The 20,432-nt window shown below is 50.0% G+C and overlaps 2 protein-coding genes across 2 annotated transcripts; both read left to right on the forward strand.

The window, feature by feature from the left end:
* The first annotated feature begins 7,695 nt into the window (after positions 1-7,695).
* On the forward strand, positions 7,696-8,664 carry LOC139999832 (olfactory receptor 14C36-like). Its single transcript, XM_072029458.1, has 2 exons — positions 7,696-8,085; positions 8,257-8,664. Exons 1-2 carry the CDS (start codon positions 7,696-7,698, stop codon positions 8,662-8,664), a joined length of 798 nt encoding a protein of 265 aa, XP_071885559.1.
* An 8,356-nt stretch (positions 8,665-17,020) lies between these two features.
* LOC139999833 (olfactory receptor 14A16-like) lies at positions 17,021-19,613 on the forward strand. Its single transcript, XM_072029459.1, has 2 exons — positions 17,021-17,948; positions 19,516-19,613. Exons 1-2 carry the CDS (start codon positions 17,021-17,023, stop codon positions 19,611-19,613), a joined length of 1,026 nt encoding a protein of 341 aa, XP_071885560.1.
* Positions 19,614-20,432: the final 819 nt, after the last annotated feature.

The raw sequence follows: 20,432 nt of genomic DNA on the forward strand, positions 1-20,432 counted from the left end.
CTGGATGGATCTCTCCCCATTACAATCCCAATGGCTCCCTCAGGGTTCCTTCCCACCATGGCCCTCCTTCCTTTGCAGCCTTCTCCAGCCCATGGCCCCTGCCCTGACCCAGCCACCTCCCATGGGGGCCTCTACAGACAGCCCTGCTCCAGGTCAGCAGGGCTCTGGGCCAGGACAGAGGCCGACAGAGCTGGCTGTTCCCCCAACACAGACCTTGAGCACAGCTCTTCCACCTCCCTGATCTCTGCCCACCTCCCTGCCCTCATCCCAGGCCAGTGCCAGTGGTCCTCAGGGTAGTGTCCACAGCAGGCTGCTGCAGGGCTCTGGGCACTGCCACCACAGCCCCAGCCCCTCTGAAGACCACAGCAGCTCCTGGGGCACAGAGGGCTCAGCCCCACAGATGGGGACTTCCATGGCACAAGCGTACAGTGGTCAGTGTCCCCTGCTGTGTCCCCTTCTCTCTTCTGCAGCAGATCCCCTTGAAGCCTGCAGCCCCTCAGTGCCATCCCTGACAGCACTTGACATCCACGACATCACTTTCCTAATGGCAGAAATGGTCTCTCCTTGTGCTCCTGGTTCCTTGTGCGGTAGATGAGGGGGTTCACTGCTGGGAGCATCACTGAGTACAGGACAGCCATCACCAGGTCCAAGGATGGGGATGAGATGGAAGGGCACTTCAGGTAGGCAAAAAAGGCACTCCTGAGAAACAGAAAGACCACAGCCAGGTGAGGGAGGCACGTGGAGAAGGCTTTGCGCCATCCCTGTTCAGAGGGCATCCTCAGCACAGCAATGAAAATCTGCATATAGCTAATGGACTCTCCTGGCAGCTTCACATTTATGTCCTGGAGGATGTCCTCTGCTGTGTGCCATGTGGGACAACCATGCCTATGTACCTCAGTGACCATCTCTGCTGCCATTAGACACCAACAGGTTGCTCCTAAATCCTATGCTTGGTCTCTCCCAAGTCCATGCAGCAACATGGGGAGCAACTGCACGTCCCATGGGGGCCTCTGCAAACAGCCCTGCTCCAGGTCGGAACCTGCTGGGAAACAGCCTGAAGGAATCCCTGGGCTTTCCTCCCTCACCTGGCACACACACTTCTTCACACCAGGCTCATTTCTCTTAGTGAAAAAATAATTTTCTGTAACAATCACCTCTTTTCATCCCAATTGATGGTGGGACACCCAGGCATGGTCATAGAAGTAACTCCTTTAACCCCCTGCTTAAGGAAGGGATTCAGCAGAGTCACTCGAGGCATCTCATGCTGGGTTTTTGTCCTGGGGCTGGAATGGGACAAAGATCCCTTCCATGCCTGCCACAAACCCACGGGAGCTGGGATTCCTCTGCACTCAGTTTAGGTGTGCATAACATGGGCAGCTGCAGGTGAGCTCCTTTTCTCAGCTCCAGGATTATTAATGGAGATGGAAGAAATCTGGGGGTTGAAAACACCTGGTGACATGTCAGGGGGCAGAGGTACATGCAGGCATCTGCAAGCTCTCATGGAGGTACCGTGAGGGACAGGGCAGCACCTGGGGCACCCCCTTGGAGGCTGGTGAGGAATGCCTTTGGCCAGCTGAAATGACAGCAAATGCACCCATTTAGGACAACTAAACCTGTCCCTCCTTAGTAGGCTCAGGGCAGCCTGTAGAGGCATCCACCTGACCCAATGGAGAACTGTGCCGCAGGGAGAGCTGAGTCTCTCTCTCCCTCTTCTCCATCTGGTTTTCCCTCCATCGCCAGGGACTGTAACGGCACGTGTCTCACGGACATCCCTACATTGCCTAATGAAATTCAGGGCAATTGCTCTACTTAATAGCCAATTGCAGGTCTGCAGTGCTACCTGAGACGCCAACGCTGCCCAGCACCACTGGAGCATGGAGCTGACATGGGCAACACAGGACCCACAGGGCACCTCTGGCCATTCACAGCTGGTACTTAGAGGGCACCCCTGAGGGCATCTCTGACAGACCTGGTGCTTATGAGCAAATGACAGCTTCTCAGAGAGCCAAGGTCTGTCCCATTTCTATCGGGTAGAGGCAGGCAGTGCATGGATATGAGGCACATCACACCAGAGTTTCCACTTGTGTCGTTCAGCTCGCAAACGCTGCTGCTGCTTCTCATCCCCACCCGTTAATCACTCCGATGGTACTACCCAGACACAGTGATTTTTTCTGTGTCCCTGGATCACAGGAGTCCCATAGCCAAGGACATTGTCAGCAGCCCCCTCTCCTGCCTGGAGATCAACCTCAGCTCCAGCACTGGCTCTCAGGACTGCACCAACACCACAAAGGCCCTCTGCTGTCAGAGCGGCACAGCCCAGGCCTGTTTCCTTCTGGCCTCAGGAACACCAGGGCATACTGTGCTTCAGGCCCCTCATTTCATCCGCCTATGGCCATCTGCCATCCACGGCAGCAGGTCTCTGCCCTGCTGGAAAGCCTTTGCATGTCTTGGGTCTTGGGCAGAAGGTCTGGGACAAGTCTGAGTTTGGCCCTTGTGCCACAGCTGAGGTGCTGCAGCCCAGATGTGCCCCAATGGCCTCGGCCTGGGGCACAGACGGGAGGAGCTGGATCCCCACTGCAAGGAAGCTGTGTCAGCATTAAGGAGTGCACTGAATCTGTCCAAGCTGTTCTCCCTTCCTCTGCAGTGCTGCACTACCCCTCTCCCTTACTATGAGGTGCTGAAGGTAAGTTTGCCATTCCCTCATGTGCCACTTCTGCCTGTGGCATGGCAGGGGGGATGTCCTGGCCGAGGGTGATGAGATCTTCTCAGAGCACAGAGCCTTGTGGGACATGATGGGAGGAGGGCCCGGGAATGTGTTGCAATTCCCTCCATATAACACATCCTACTTGTCCAGGTGAGCGACATGCGGTGCAGAGGAGTTCAGGCACACTGAGGGGCTGCTGCATCCCAGGTGCCTTTGCTCCCATCGTTTGAAAAAAGCCCAGCCCCAGGACAAGCCTCAAACCCCACCTTCCTGGAAGAGCAAAGGCGTGTTGGGGCAGGAACACAGCAGGGACTTCTCCAGCACTCTACTTCCTTTATTCCGTGGCCTTTGCCAGCATTTGGAGATGTTCCTGGTGGATTTGTCAGGATCCTGTGGAAAAGAACTGGGCAGAAAGGAGGCGACTGTTTCTCAGGACAAGAAGGGAAATCTCTCATGTCTCTCCTGAGCTGTGCCATCTCCATGCTGCTGACCTCACAGGCCTTCAGATGACACGGGCTGATGTCACAGGGGGTGCGCTGCATCACCAGGATATCGTCACTGGAGCAGCGGCAGTGTCGGCACTTCCTTGCAAGACCTGGTCCCTGCTGGGCACTGCTTGGGTGCTCCCCAGCGCTGTCCTTCTGTGGCCAGGAGTGGGGTCAGCAGGCAGCAAGCTTGCACTGGGCGACACTCGCTTACGGGCGGAGGAGCAGGGGCACCTTGCAGAGGAGCTGTGGTTGAGGACCCAGGGCGGACATCCCTTGTCCTGAGCTGAGGGCCAGCAGCAAGTGAGATGGAGGGCTGCTGGAGCACGACCATCACCTCTGTCCTGACTTCCATGTTCCCAGTGCTCCTGCAGCTCTCCCCCAAAGGTAAGGGTGTCAGGAGCCCCTTCCCAAGATGTGTCACAAGGGCTCTCAGCTGCTGGTGTGTCCTCCAGCTCCCACAGGCCTCTCAGGAATGTGCCACAAATGCCTGTGTTGGAAATCAAGCCTTCCCCTTGTACTGATCTCCTTCAGGGGAACCAGCCCCTCCTGTGCCACCAGGCTGGCAGAGCGTGTTCTGGGTGCTGAGATGCCATCCCTGGATGGCCACAGCTCTGGTGCTGGACCCTTTCAATCTCCCTACTGTGGTGGTTTTACACAGGTACACAGGTGAACTCCATGGCCACCGCTCCTTTACATTACAAGGAAAAGGGGGGAAAAATATGATGAAAATAGCTCAAGGCCTGAGGTAGAACAGGAGGTCACACACCAAATATAGAATATCCTGAGTTGGAAGGGACTCTTAAGGATCATCAAGGCCAACTCTTGACACCGCACAGGTCTACCCAAAAGTTCAGACCATGTGACTAAGTCCACAGTCCAATCTCTTCTTAAATTCAGACAGGCTCAGTGCAGTGACCACTTCCCTGGGGAGCCTGTTCCAGTGTGCAACCACCCTCTCTGTGAAGAAGCCCCTCCTGATGTCAAGCCTAAATTTCCCCTGCCTCAGCTTAACCCCGTTCCCGCGGGTCCTGTCACTGGTGTTAATGGAGAAAAGGTCTCCTGCCTCTCGACACCCCCTTACGAGGAAGTTGTAGACTGAGATGAGGTCTCCCCTCAGCCCCCTCTTCTCCAGGCTGAACAGGCCCAGTGCCCTCAGCCGTTCCTTGTACGTCTTCCCCTCCAGGCCTTTCACCATCTTCGTAGCCCTCCTCTGGACACTCTCCAACAGTTTCATGTCCTTCCTGTACTGTGGTGGCCAGAACTGCACACAGTACTCGAGGTGAGGCCGCAAATATCCTCATGGGTACCTATTATCATCACAGGCAAGACAGACTTAGCATAGGCAGATTAATATAATGTATTGACTATCAGTGGCGGACTACAACCTTGAGGAACTAGAAGCAAACTAAAAACACCATTCCACTCATCAAGCCTCTTGTAACTCCTTCTCCTGGGTGGAACAGGAGAATTGGGAATTGCAGTCAGTCCCTGACATTGTTTTCACTGCTCTTTGATGGTCAATCTCTGCCCTCTCTGGGTCCCTCCTGTGGGATGCCCTCCTTCTCAAATGAATCCTGTGTGGGGCCATAAAGGGCCCAGATAATGACAGATATGACCGGATCATGTTAAAATAAAGTTCTTAGAAGCAATATATCAGCTTCATAGTTGCTGACCACAATGTTCAATTTTGTTTGTGTAGTAGTCCTGTTTGGTCTCAGAACTGTGTTGGGTAACACAATACATATTGTGTGTGTTCCCTGTTGTGCTGTTTATCCTTTGTGGGGGCTGGTTTATGGTTATTAGTTTACTCTACGGCCTAACACTGCCTTATGTTGTGATAAAATTACTGGTCATGAGACAAATCTGGTAGTTGTACTCAGCATTGCTGTCACCTCCATGCTTGAGGAACTTTCTCTCAGAAACTATTTATAATTAACAGTCTTTACTTTTCTCCCCCGGGAGCCAATCTATGGAAGGGATGAGAGGGGACACTTCTTCTCCCCACAGGTAGTTACAATAGCTCTTTGAAACTTGGAATGCTTGGAATGTTCAAACCAGCCTGTACCTATTGTTATGTGTCCAGAATGTGTTTCAGGTTTTGTTTAAGGTCAGAGTAAACTATTTCAGAATGCCACACAATGATCTGCCCTGAGGCAGGATAATTATGAGGGGCAGGGTGTGTGGGAGGATATGGGCAGGCACCTAGAACTGTGGGCACCTCCAATGCTTTCTCACTTCACCCCTGAAGAAGCGCAGAATCATAAAAACAAAAAATAAAATAAATAAATAAATAAATAAATAAAAAGGCAGAATGCTTGAAAAAGGAGTGTCATCACCCTGGCGATTCCAAAGTGACAGAAATCACTGCAATGTGCTGGGGCTTGGCCTATGCTTACTGAGTTGCAATCTACACAACTCCAATCCCTGCGACTGGGCCAGAGAAGCAACCTGTGCCTCTATCAGTCATACATATACATGAGAAGAAACAGGAGAGACAAAATCAGCTTGTTTAGCTAGGAAAGAAGCTCCTACTCATACAGGGAAGGAGGAAGAAGAAGACAAGGCATGCTTTTCACAAGTAGAGCCATCACAGGAAAAGGTGGATGAAGACAGAGATAACATAAAAGGAGCAGTAAGCTCCTGATCACCATTCCTTGGGGAGCTGTGAGATGTGTGATTAGATTTCAACCATCATCTAGGCCAGCACATTGTCACTTGCCTGTTCCGATACTGGGATAACAGGGCTGGTAGCCTGGAATTAGAGGGCAGGGAAGACAAGCAGCTGGGATCCCTCTCCAGGGAAGGGGGCATTGACAAAGCAGTTGGAAAGGGGTCACAAATCCTCCCACTCCTGAGGTAACTCCTGTCAGGTGTAAAGGAAAGGTGTTCAGGGAAGATGTTGTATGTCACCCAGGCAAATGGACCACCAGGGAGAGAGGCAGCCTCTGCAGGCTGCCCTGAACATAAGGAGTAGGAACAGGTTCAGTTGCCCTACATGTGGTGTCTGCTGCCATTTCAGTTACCCAAGCGAATGCCTCCACCTGACTCACAGAGGATCAACCTCAAATTTCAGCAGGTATTTCCATTTGAACAGCTCCTGCCTGTCCTCCATCTCCACTAAGGAGCTATTGTAGCTCAGTAATTCGCATGAAAGTGCCTAGGTTGTGGACACCTGAACTGAGGCCTGAGGAATCCCAGCTCCTGTGGGTCTGTGGCAGATATGGGAGGGAGCTGAGATCCCTTTCCAGCCCCAGGAATAACAACCAGCATGAGATGCCTTGACTGACTGCTGAATTCTTTCCTTCAGTGGGGATGAAGGAGATCAGTCCCTGACCATGACTTCATGCCAAAGTAATACTGGGACAAGAAGATGTGATTGTTACACTTAATTGGTTTTCTGTAAGGAGAAATGACACTGGTGTGAAGAAGTGTGTGTGCCCAGGTGAGGGAGGGAAACCCAGGGATTCCTTCAGGCTGTTTCCCAGCAGGTTCCCCTGCAGCCCCAGGGCCATGTGCAGGGAGCCTGGTGGGGGGCAGAGCAAGGGAGGCCTTGGGCTGGGCCTCTGCTGCTGAGCTGGGCCGGGCTCCTGGGCCCAAGAGGAGCTCCTGGCAAGTGGGCAGCGCTGCAGAGAGACAGCTCTGCCCAGGAGCAGCTCCTCTGCACAACACAGCAGGCCTGGGGGCACTGCCTGCAGAGACACAGTGCTTAAAGGCAGGCAGAAGTGGCAGCATGCCCAGAGCTCCCTGCAGGAGAAGACTTCCCAGCCCTGCACCCGGTGAGTTTCAGGCAGGAGGCGTGGGGACAGAGACCCATCTGCAGGCAGGGACAGCTGCAGGCAGCAGAGACATGGGCAGGGAGTGAGAGGGAGCGGCTCCCAGAAACTCATTGGCATTTGAGCACCTCTCTGCCATCCCTGTACTGCAGGTCCTTACCCCTGACCAACCACTTGGTATCTTCTCCCATTCAGCAAAGCCTCTGCCCCCACATCCATGGGATCTCAGGCTGCATTTTCCCCTTGGCAGGAGGACCCTCAGAAGAGAACCCCTCCCAGCTGCCCATCTCTCACTCCATTTCCTTCCTCCCTCAGCAGGAACACTGGGGCATTTCTCTGTGTTTCTCCTTCCAACCATTCTGCCCTTAGTATTTCGCTCAGACTCTCTGGACAGTGGGATTAAAGCCAGATCTCAAACACCAGAATACTGAGTCCTGCTCTGGTGGTGCATCCTGGGAGCAAAGTGCTTATGCACTTCTAGTCAATATGGCTCTGGGCACTGTGGTGTGTTGGGCTCAGAAATTAGCTGTTTCTGTTCAGGTCACTCTGGTTTAAGGACATCCAGCATTGGCCCTGGACAATTGCCCCTTCTGCTGGAGGATGATAAACAGCCCCTCTGTAATACAGGTGCACTGAATCTGAACTAAACTATGGGTTTCAAAATGTGTCACCACCTTTCATAGGTACCCAGTGCATGTCCCTTTGTCTTTGGATGGGAGCTGAGGCCAAGATGCATCAGATGTCCAACAGTAGCTCCATCACGGAATTCCTCCTCCTGCCATTTGCAGACACACGGGAGCTGCAGCTCCTGCACTTTGCGCTCTTCCTGGGCATCTACCTGGCTGCCCTCCTGGGCAACGGCCTCGTCCTCACCGCCGTAGCCTGCGACCACCGCCTCCACACCCCCATGTACTTCTTCCTCCTCAACCTCTCCGTGATTGACCTGGGCTGCATCTCCACCACTGTCCCCAAAGCCATGGCCAATTCCCTCTGGGACACCAGGGCCATTTCCTATGCAGGATGTGCTGCACAGGTCTTTCTGATTGTCTTCTTGTTTTCAGCAGAGCATTCTATTCTCACCATCATGTCGTATGACCGCTACGTTGCTATCTGCAAGCCCCTGCACTATGGGCGCCTCCTGGGCAGCAGAGCTTGTGCCCAGATGGCAGCAGCTGCCTGGGGCAGTGGCTTTCTCAATGCAATCCTTCACATGGCCAATACTTTTTCACTGCCACTGTGTGGAGGAAATACCCTGGACTAGTTCTTCTGTGAAATTCCCCAGATCCTCAAGTTCTCCTGCTCACACTCCTACCTCAGGAAATTTTGGCTTCTTCTGGTTGGTTTCAGTTTAGCATTTGGCTGTTTTGTATTCATTGTTCTGTCCTATGTGCAGATCTTCAGGGCAGTGCTGGGGATGCCCTTCAAGCAGGGACGGCCCAAAGCCTTTTCCACATGCCTCCCTCACCTGGCTGTGGTCTCCCTATTTCTCAGTACAGCCATGTTTGCCTATCTGAAGCCCACCACCTTCTCCTACACAGCCCTGGACCTGGTGGTGGCAGTTCTGTACTCGGTGGTGCCTCCAACTTTGAACCCCCTCATCTACAGCATGAGGAACCAGGAGCTGAAGGGTGCTATTAGGAAAGTGTTTTCAGGGATGTTTCTTAAGGGTGCTTATTTTCCCTTCTTTCTCCGCAAATGACTCTCTGAGTATCTTCTTGCAGGCTTGGTCTTTGTGTCCTTGCCGTTTCAGTTATTGCTATCCTCAGTATCTCTTGCATTTATAATTTTCTAAAAAAAGATAAAGTATTTTCTTCATCATCCTTTTATTGAGTAATGACAGTGCTCTGTAGTCTTGAAGCTCTGTAAATATATGTCTATTGATTTGTCAGCACTGATTCTCTTAGCACCTTCGTAATAAATGGGGTGTCCCTAGTGCGCTGCCTGAAGACTTGTCTTTTCCTTCAAGGCTGGTGGCAAGTTCAGGGCTGTGCAGCTGTACCCTGAAAGGCCTATTGCTGCATGGATTTGGGAGAGAAGAAACTTATTGCCATGCTGTGAGCAGTGAGAGACTATGGGTAGGAATTAGGAGCAACCTGTTGGTGTCTGATGACTGTGGAGATGACAAATGGTTACTGAGATGCCTACTCACCGCTGTCCCACATGGGACAGGGCAGAGGACGTCTTCCAGGAGAGGAATGTGGAGTTGGTTGAAGGGCCCAGGTGTTCTCCATGAGCTACCTCCCTCACCTTGCCATGGTCTTCCAGTTTCTCAGCATGGCCATGTTTGCCTACCTGAAGTCCCCCCCATCTCCTACCCATCTCTGGATCTCGTGGTGACAGTTCTGCAATCAGTGGTGTCTCCAGCATTGAACCCCTTCATCTACAGCATGACGAAGCAGGAGCTCAAGGATATAATTTGAAAAGTGTTTATTGATTGTTTTTCAGCATTCATAGAGTTCCATTCTCTTTTCTGAAATGACTCCCAATATATCATCTTCCAGGTTTGTGTTGTGTTATTTTTTCATTATAATTATGTATGTATTTATTATTATTTATTGATTCTTGTGCTTCTGCTGTTCCTAGAAAAATACTTGGATTCCTCCCACTGCTAGTGAGGAATGACTTTGCATTGTCTCACCTGAAGGTTATATAAAAGGTTCTCTTAAAGCCTTTCTCTGTGTGGACTCCCCCATAGCATCTCTGTAACAAAATGCGATCTCCCCAGAGTCCTGCCTGAGCTCTTCCTGCGAAGATGGTGCCAGGAATAGGCCTAAATACTTGCTGTTTCTCCCTGGGTGCAAGACCAAATAGCTCCTGGTTGTGTCTAGTGACAGTGGACTATGACAAAGGACTGTTATGGTTTAACCTGCCTGTCAACTAAGCACAACACAGCCTTTCACTTGCCCTCCCCACTCACTCTCTGGGGTGGGGGAAAGAATTGGAAAAAAAATGAAGCCTGTGGGTTGAAAAAAAGACATGTTATGAGGACCAAAAAGAAAGAAAAATAATAATAATGATACTAGTACTACTAATAATGATGTCTACAAACCAAGTGATGCACAATGCAATTGCTCACCACCTGCAGAGTGATGCCCAGCCTATCCCTGAGCAGCCGGTCCTTCCACCCCGGCCAGCCCCTCCCGTATTAATTGCTCAGCTTAACATCAGATGGTATGGAATACCCCTTTGGCCAGTTTGGGTCAGCTGTCCTGGTTCTGTCCCCTCCCAGGACAGATCAAGAAGCTGAAAAGTCCTTGGCTTAGTGTAAGCAGTGCCCTGTAACAGTTAAAACATCAGTGTGTTATCAACATTGCTCTTGTCCTAAATCCCAAACACAGCACCTTACCAGCTACTAGGAGAAAAATTAACTCTATCCTAGCCGAAATTAGGACACAGTGGAGATGGTGAATGGTTACTGCATAACATACCCAGCGTGCGCATACCCAACAGGCCCCAAAAAGTGACAGATCACACAAGGTGGGGTTCCCTAAAGACAAAAACAATAAATCAATCCATCCATATGTTTAAACTGAGTTCTAAACTGAATTATTTCCAGGTAAGCAAGGACTGTGCAGCCCCAGAGGGGAGAGTGGAACCCAGCAGGCACAGGGAGGGGGAGCTGGCAATGACCGATGTCATCCTTAGTGAAGTACCACCATCTGGTCCAGAGAGAAACCACAGCCCACTTGCTTTGCAGAGCAGCACCACTATTCAGCACTGCCCAGGAGGGAGCTGGTCTTGGAAATGTCTGGGTCCTTCCTCCTGCTGGGATCTGTCTGCACTGGGAAATGATCAGCCCTGTCACCCATGCCCTGGTTCAGGCCCCGGCCCCATATCAGCCTACAATTACTACCACTGTCCCTCTGCACTAGGTGTTGGGTTTTTCCCTGTGATCTCCCCTGATCTCAAGCAATGAGTCTTCTTTTGGAGCAGGCCGTCACAGCCTGCCTGCACAGTCCCAGAGAATCCTGGTGAGGCAGCACTTCAAGAGCAGGCTGTGACTGCCCTTGGTCTCAGTACATATGGTGATCAGGCTGGGCACAAGGAGGGGCAGAAAGGACAAAAGACAATGAGGAGGAAAGGTAGAAAAAGAAATTTCAAAAGAGGTTAAGGAAAAAAAATCATATCTGAACATGAGAGGTGAACCAAGTACTGACCAATGTGATCTAACTCTCAAGGTATCCCAGCTGAGGCCAGGCCAAGGTACAGACCTCCACAGGTTCCTTCTGGCTCATAATCCTCAAGGAAGAAGGAGCTGTTCAGTGGAGTCAGGACCTGGGAACACTTCTGTGGGCTGAGACAGTGCGTGCTTTTGTAATCTCTGTTCCTCAGGGTTACCTAGTGAGTTAAGTCATCCTAAAAGCAAGCTCTGTTCTACGGGCACCAGGACTCAGACTGGTTTGAGGTAGCACAGAAAAGTTTTCAGAAACACTGCCGGCTATCACAGAACTACAGAATGTTTGAGGTTGGAAGGGAGCTCTGGAGATTGCCTAGGCCAACCCCATTGCTCAAGCAGGGCCAGCTTGAGCAGGTTGTCTATGCTCATGTCCATGTCCAGACACGTTCTGAGGATCTCCAGGTATGTTGGCTCCACAACTTCTCTGAGCAACCTGTGCCACTCATCAACCCACTTCACAGTACAGAAGAGCTTTCCTGTTTCCAGGAGGTTTTACCAATGTTTCCTTTGGTGCCCATTGCCTCTTGTCCTGTCAATGGGCACTTCAGAAAAGAGTCAGGCTGCTTTGTCTTAATTCCTCCCATCATGACTTCACCAAATGTGGACACACCTGGAGTATTGTGTCCAATTCTCCCCAGTATAAGAGGGACATGGAACTGCTGGAGCTAGTCCAGAGGAGGTCTACAAAGAGGATGAGGAGCACCTGTCATACAAGGACAGGCTGAGAGAGCGGGGCCTGTTTGGCCTGGAAGAGAGAAGACTGAAGGGAGACCTCATCAATGTGTATAAATATATGAGGGAAGGGTGTTGAGAGTGTTATAAATGGCTCAGGATTCAAATTAGGATTAAATAAAAAAATAGGATTTATTAAAAGAATATAAAGGAATAGAGGTAAGCAAACAGCGCTGGGTGCACCGGGAGTCTCCGCTCCACCAGGACGCACACCAGTTACATCAAGCAGCTGATTTTTATGCTCCTAGACTAATACATATTCATTACTACTTCTAAAAAAAATAGATTATTATAATTAGCTTCCGGGGTCCAGTTCCTCCTACTGGAGCATGCGCATCAGTCTCCTCTGGGGGTCTCTAGGGGTCTTTCATGCTGAAGGCTCGTAGTCTTCCTCTCACCCTTTGTACTTACTCGGCACTATTCCAAGTTTATGGAACACTCTCTGTACACTCTCCACAGGTCTTGTCTCCCAACCGTCCTTCAGCTTCTTTTTTCTTCCTCTTAATCTCTTGGCCCGCCTGGCCAGATACCAAGGATCACATAACAGTCACCAGCAGTCACCAGTTATTATCAGTTGTTCTGAAACTCCCAAACAGGTTGACGACTCACGAGCAATTAAAACATTCCTTTCCCAACTATTCACAGTCATCTATATAACATCTATAGCGGTGTTAAATCAATCTCGAAGAAGACAGAAAAAAACTGTAACTGTTAGAACTAGAAGTCAGGAATAACAAAAGCAAACAGGTTCATAAATTTAAGGAGTGTTTTCTGAAGACTTGATAAATTGACTGGAATGAGGGGGAGACTGGGACACACTGCATCTGTGGTTCAAGAATTAAATTGCCAGTGCAGGGCCCAGGCAGACAGGATTCAAACAGAATTGTTCTTTATGGACATGAATTTATGGACACGAATTGGAATTGTTAAAACATTCCTCACAAGAGGATGGAACTAGATGTTTTCAGTTGTGCCCAGCAACAGGACTTCAGGCAACGTGGCACTAACTGAAACACAGGATGTTCTGTCTGAATATGAGACAACACTTCTTTACTGAGAGGGTGACAAAACACTGGAACAGGTTGCCCAGAGTGGATGTGGAGTCTCCTTTGCTGGAGATATTCAGAATCCACCTGAATGTCATCCTGCACAATGTGCTCTAGGTGATCCTGCTTGGCAGGGAGATTAGACTAAACAGTCTTCAGAGGTCCCTTCCAACCTTGGCCATTCTGTGATTCTTTGATAAAAACCTCCCCCTTGCCTTCTTTTCTCCAGGCTCAACACTCCAGCTCTCTCAGCGTCTCCTCATCTGAAGACTCTCCAGTCTCTTAATGACCTTTGTGGCATTTACTGGACTTACTGCACTACATCCAGGTCTTTCATGCACAGGGAAGCCCAGAAGTGGACACTGCACACTGGGTTTGGTCTCAGCAGAGGTCAGTAGAGAGGAAGGACCAACTCCCTGAATGTACTGGCAAGGTTTGTAATAATGAAGCCCAAGGTGCTGGTGGCCTTCTTTGATGTAATTCCACATGGCTGGCACCTGTTCATCTTGTTGACCACCAGAAAACCCAGGTCCTTCTCTACCAAGCTGATTTCTAGCTGGTTGGCCCCAAGCAATGTCTTGGTGCATCCTGTTATCCCTGCAGAAGCATTTCACTTTGTTGAATTTCATGCCCAGTTTTGGCTGCGAGGTCCCTCAGAATGACAGCAAAACCACCTTCTGTGTTGGCCACTGCTCTCAGATTCATATCATCTGCCAACTTGCCCCATTGTACAAGTCATGAATAAACTTGTTAAATAATATTGGTCTAGTATTGACTTCCTGTTTGCACAGTACTGAACAACCTCCTGATGGAGTGTGTATATCTGGTAACTACCCTCTGAACCCAGATGTTTATCAAAATTCCAGTCCATATCATCCACACAGGATCACAAAATTAAAGAATGGCTGAGGTTTGAACGGACAGGATAGATCCCAATATTGCCCCTACAGAGTCCTCCTTGTGACTGACCTCCAACTAGACTACCTGCCACAGGACTATGAGCCCAGCTGTGCAGGAACTTTCCAGTCCACCTCACTGCCTCCTCATTCTGCCTGGACTTCATCAGCTTCTCTATGAGGATCTTATGGGAAACATGAAAAACCTTTCTGAAGACAAGGCAGACAGCATCCCCTGCTCTCCCCTCATTTACCAAGGCAGTCTTTTCATTGGAGAAGGTTATCAAGTGGTTAAGTCTCAACAAACCCTTGGTGAATCCATGCTGACCACTCCTGATCACTTTGTTATCCTCCATGTGCTTGGAAATGCTTTCCAGGATTATCTGCTCTATCACCTTCCCACAATCTGAGGAAAGGCTTTCTGGCCTCTAGTTCCCTGGGACCTCTGTCTTGCCTTAGTGCAAGATAGGAGTCACATTTGCCTTCCTCAGTTGTGCTCTGGGCCTCTTTCTAAGGCTGTGCTCTGGGTTTCTGGGTATTGCTTGGAGTCTGGCACATGGAGAGCCATGGTGCTATGCAACTGTACACCCCATAAAGATTTGGCCAGCTCATAAAGAGGAAGGACGAAAGGGAAGTCCTATCAGGTGTGGCCATGGGTCGACAGCAAAGAGCTAAAGGCAGGACCTATCCAACCCCTCTAAGCTTCATTGTTCTCTGCTCCATTTAGATATGGAGATGTGCAATGTGCCAATACAAGCATACCCTGGGAACACAGTTTCACTATTTAAGGTTTTGGGAAGGAATGTGTTTGGGAAAATGTATGCAAATTTGGATGAGAATTCATAGACAAGCCTAAAAATTCTGAAAAATAGTGCATTTAATTTGTTTTGTGTCTTGGATTCCTTCTGTAAATCAACAGAGCTGAATAGAGGGCTTAATATAGAGCTGAAGAGTGTCTTTTATTTTTTACTGGACTGTGTCTTTTATTTTTCAATGCTGTCAATTAAGACATTACCTTTAGTGCCTGCATGTAGCTCATTCTTCGAGGAAAGCAGATGGGAATTGGTGCCAAGGGGCTGGAAAACATTCCGATGAAATGCTAGTGGAAAAATCTCAGAGCTTATCGCAGCTGTGTCAGTCCCGGGAGGCTGATGAGAGAAAGGGTGAGGCTGAGGAGTAGGGATGAAGACTGTGCATAGAGTGCCTGGCAGAAAAGGTCTTGATTTCCCTGCATGCTCAGAGTCCCTTAGCAGACATTCAGGATCAATACCAGTTGGAGATTGTTGATTTCACTTTAACTGTAGGCAGACAACTAAAGAAATAGCAGAAATAATAAATCCTTTCCTATAGTTTGTATTATTCTTGAAGTCTGTCCCTTTAAGGAGACTCCTGGCATCTCCCTGATGAACCCCATAAGAATTGAAGACTTGGAAGAGTTATGCCCAGAGCCTTGGCTTGTGAGGGAGTTTTGCATGTACATTCGCCCTCTGCTGCCAGGTTCCTGAACTGCAGATCCTGAAAGCTTGAGCAAGACTCTCAAGAAGTAAAAGACAGAAGCAAGCCTGCAAACGTCTAAGGGTCTTGGCCAGCCCCACTGAGGGCCATCCCAGAAGAGACCACGAGGGCAACAAGGAGACAAGGTGCCCGTCCCTGGGAGACGGTGGAGGAGGAAATCAGAGGCACTGGTTACAGGTGGAAAATCAAGTGGGGAGGTGGCTCTGAAAGCCCTTGATGTGTTCAACCAAGGGGGATGGCCAAGGCCTGAGCACATCCCCTGGGAAGGGGGATCCTGCATGTCCTGGGCTGCTTGGGGCTCTGGCAGGGGCAGTGTGATGTGGGGTGTGCAATTCCGAGTGTAGGACACTGGTAGGACACTTGCCAGGCTCTGTGGGATTGAGGAGGTAACAAGGCCCTGGGGCTGTAAGGGACCAGTGTCCTCTGGTGGGCCATAGTGGAAGAGGCTGCAGCTGTAGCCCTGAGGTCATCTATTCCACTGGGGGGGCTCCAGCCCCAAATGGCCCGTTGTCATCCCCCTCCACAGCCTGTCCTACATTTTCCTCTACCTGTGCTTGCATTCCTGCAGACTTTTACCATACACTCACATTCTCAGTTCAGTCTGGCCAGATGACTGCCAAAGCTGTCCTAACTTCTCTCGCAGGGCAGAGCTGAGCACCCAGCGGGTGGGATGGGGGCTGTGAGCTGCAGGCAGGAGATGTGGGGACAGAGACCCCGCTGCAGGCAGGGACAGCTGCAGGCAGGAATTAGCAAGAGAGCATTAACAGAATAGTCTGGCACCTCACAGTCCACCCTCAAGCCCAACAGATTCAGGATGTGCCTCATAAACTCAGCAGCAGGAAGTCCAGCAGAGCACACTCTCCTGAGTTCCTGTCTGTCCGTCCCTGGCAGAAGCCTCGTCGTATTTCTCTCTGTTCCTGCACCTTCTGCTGCTGTTCTTTATGCTCTCCCATCTCCATGGAGCTTTATGGCTCCCTGTAGATGGGGTGTTCAGCTGCAGCTCAAGCACTGACCCTCTAGGACCCACTAGGTAGATGTGCCTGTAGAAGGAAGGTGCCCAAAACCTCTTCTAACCTGTGGGGCTTGGTGCAATGCAGTGTATGCAGCAGAATTAAGATGGATCTCCTTCCAGGGAGTTTCTGAGGCTACAATAATTGAGTGGCTCTATGGGGGCCATTGGACTGAGCCTAAGAGGACTCTGCCTGAGACCAGGGAAGATAGACAGACTGGCTGTCTGCACTGCACTAAGGACAGTCACTTTGCCTCCTGGCACTTACAAAATCTCAACTGGAATACATTACAAATGCCAGGGTTTACTTCCCTCAAAAAAATCTCCTAAGAGTAACACAGGAAGTTGGAACAAAGCAAACCACAAATGCCGTTTGGCTGTCAAGAATGTTGACAGTAGTTATGCTGTGAAGTCAACATACGTGAGAGTTAGATTTAATCAGAGATCACTCACAGTTCGTATTTCACTAGAACTGTAGGGCAGGCAGAACCCACAGCGGAATCCTGGACTCCCAGTGAAAATGTATTCTACACCAATCAGAGCTCAAACGAGGGAGCAGCAGAAAGGTCTCAGCAGAAAGTCACTTAATGAGAAGTGTAGCAGGTTTTTCTCAGAGAACACTGTCCCTATTTGTCACTACATTTTCCTATTTGGCAGGTCTCTATGCACAGAGATGTCAAATGTCCAACAGCAGCTCCATCACCGAGTTCCTCCTCCTGCCATTCGCAGACACACGGGAGCTGCAGCTCCTGCACTTCGCGCTCTTCCTGGGCATCTACCTGGTTGCCCTCCTGGGCAACGGCCTCATCCTCACTGCCGTAGCCTGTGACCACCGCCTCCACACCCCCATGTACTTCTTTCTCCTCAACCTCGCCCTCCTTGACCTGGGCTGCATCTCCACCACTGTCCCCAAAGCCATGGCCAATTCCCTCTGGGACACCAAGGCCATCTCCTACTCAGGATGTGCTGCACAGTTCTTTTTCTTGCTCTTCTTGATATCAGCAGAGTTTTATCTCCTCACAGTTATGTCCTATGACCGCTACGTTGCCATCTGCAAGCCCCTGCACTACGGGAGCCTCCTGGGCAGCAGAGCTTGTGCCCAGATGGCAGCAGCTGCCTGGGGCAGTGGCATTCTCACTGCTCTGCTGCACACTGCCAATACGTTTTCCTTGCCCCTCTGCCGTGGCAATGCTGTGAACCAGTTCTTCTGTGAACTTCCCCAGATTCTCAAGCTTTCCTGCTCAAAATCATACGTCAGGGAAGCTGGTCTCCTTGTGGGTGGCGTCTCTTTAGCCTTCGGTTGTTTTGTTTTCATTGTGGTTTCCTATGTGCAGATCTTCAGGGCTGTGCTGAGGATGCCCTCTGAGCAGGGCCGGCACAAAGCCTTTTCTACGTGCCTTCCTCACCTGGCTGTGGTCTCCCTCTTTACTGGCACTGGCATGTTTGCCTACCTGAAGCCCCTCTCCACCTTCTCCCAATCTCTGCACCTGGTGGTGGCAGTTGTTTACTCAGTGATGCCTCCAACACTGAACCCCTTTATCTACAGCTTGAGGAACCAGGAGCTCAGGGATTGTGCTAGGAAAGTGATTTCAGAGACACTTCTTAATAGTAAGTTTCTCTCCTTCTCCACAAAGAATTTGCATCATATTCCCTTGCAGGCCTGGTGCTTCTTACATTACTATTATTGCTATGTTTATCTTTAGTGTCATTTACATCAGTAGCTTTCTCATAAACAATGTTTTATTCATCCTACTTCTGTTGAAAAATTAAACTGCTTTGTTTACTCTGTTAAGTTTTGTCTACATTAACAAAAGTGCTGACACTCCCGTAGCATCTTTGTAATAACAGCATGTCCCCAATTCACTGCCTTTAAACCCAAGTCTTCTTTCAAATGTGGAGCCAATAATTTGGCTGAAAATTGTGGTGGTTTCACACTGACGGGCAGCTGAAGTCCACCACACCGATCTTTTAAGTCTTCATCCTCAGAGGAAGAGGGGAAAAATATAGAATGGAAAAGGGCACCAGGGCTGATTTAAGGACAGGGAGGTTGCTCAACAATTGCAGTGATGGACAAGACAGACTGCGTGTAAGGAGATTACAATAATGCATTATCTGGAGGAGTGAGAAAATAAGATAAACTAAAAATACCTTCCCTCCCATCCATCCACTTCTACCTCCTCCCACCAAGTGACACGGGGAAGAGGGAATGGGGGCTGTGATCAGTCTGTGATATTTCTTCCCCACCACTCCTTCACGGTCACTTTCTGTCCCTGCTCCAGGGTGGGAGCCCTCCCACGGATTCCTCCCATGGGATGCCATCCTTCCCAAACTGATCCTGCATGGGCTTCCCACAGTCCTTCGGGAACTGCTTCAGCATGGATCAGTACCAAGCTGGGAGAAGTGCTTCAGGAAAGGAATGCTCCAGAGTGGGCTCCTCTCCATGGGCCTCAGCCTCCTCCAAGCCACATCCGCCTGCTCCACCGGGGGCTCCTCCATGGGTTGAAGTGTGGAGATCTGCTCCATGTGGGACCCATGGGCTGCAGGGGGACTGCCTGCTCCACCAGGGGCCTCTCCATGGGCTGCAGGGAATCTTCTAGTCTGGCATCTGGGGCACCTCCTGCCCTCCTTCTGCACTGACCTTGCTGTCTGCAGGGCTGTTTCTCACATTTTCTCACTCCTCTGCTAGCTGTTGCTGCACAAACATTTTTATGCTTTATCCTTTCTTTAAAATGTTATCAAAGCTGTGCAACCATCGTTGTTTATTGGGTCAGCTTTGACTAGAAGCCAGAGGATCCCTTTTTGAGAGCGAGGAACTGGTTCTGATCAGAACTGGGGCAGCTTCTTTAGTCTCAATAAGCCACCTCCAGCAATTATTCCACACCTGATGCAGCTCCTGGTCCCTTCTCGCAGAGGCCACCCATGCAGCCTGCCCCACTACCAAAACATTCTGACCTAAACCCAATACATTTGTTAGGGAGGAAAAGTATGTTACAGAACTCCTAATGAAGGTCCTTCAACAAGGGAAATGCCCTTGCAGGAACGGCTGATTTGAAGTAGCCTGGGATTTGAACTGCAGCCTGGGAAGCATTACTCATTACAACTGGAAAACTGAAAAGGCAGTAAGAAGGAAGCTTGTGCCATTTGAACCATGTGGTCTGCCTGATGTGATTCACAGGCTCACATAGAGAAACAGATGAGAAGGTATTGAATGCACAAAAGGACATTCAGAAAGTAGAGGAGGAGGAAATTCCCAAGTTAAGAGAACTGTCGTAACCAGAGGAGAGGAAGATGGGGCCCTACTTTTGCTGGGAGCCCCAGCACAGGAAAGATGTGGACCTGTTAGAGTGAGTCCAGAGGAGGACCATAAAGGTGATCGGGGGCTGGAGCACCTCTCCTGTGAAGAGAGGCTGAGAGAGGTGGGGCTATTGAGTCTAGAGAAGGCCCCAGGCAGACCCTACTGCAGCCTTTCAATACTTAAAGAGATCTAATAAAAAGGTAGGAGAAAGACTCTTTACTCGAGTAGATAATGGTAGGACAAGGGGGAAAGGTCATAAACTAAAACAAGATAGATTTAGATTAGACATTAGGAAGAAATTCTTCCTTCTAAGGGTAGTGAGGCACTGGAACAGGTTGCCAAGAGAAGTTGTGGATGCCCCATTCCTGGAGGTGTTTAAGACAAGTTGGAAGGGGCCTTGGCCAACCTGATCCAGTGGGTGGCATCCGTGCCTGTGGCAGGGGGGTTGGAGTTAGATGATCTTTAAGGTTCCTTACAACCCAAGCCATTCTATGATTCTATGATATGATTCCATGAAGATCTTAGAGCCCACAGACATAGTGTCTGGTTACAAATCAAACAGCTGTAGTTTGAAGTCATAGAAATACAAGTTCTAGAAACAGAAGTTTTACAAAATAAGGTAAAAGAAGCCAGAACAGCAGCTCAGTTTCTAGCAGAGCTTTGGAAAGTCAATAACAAGACTCACAACCATCTCAAGGGGGTCACTGCAGCCTGGGAACTCCAGACTACAGCCTGGACAAGTCCGTAGGTTCTGTGGGGGAGGCCGGGATTCCTGTGGGCTGGCAACATGCCTCCTG

This window comes from Anas platyrhynchos, chromosome 30, assembly GCF_047663525.1.
Source record: "Anas platyrhynchos isolate ZD024472 breed Pekin duck chromosome 30, IASCAAS_PekinDuck_T2T, whole genome shotgun sequence".
NCBI lineage: Eukaryota > Metazoa > Chordata > Aves > Anseriformes > Anatidae > Anas > Anas platyrhynchos.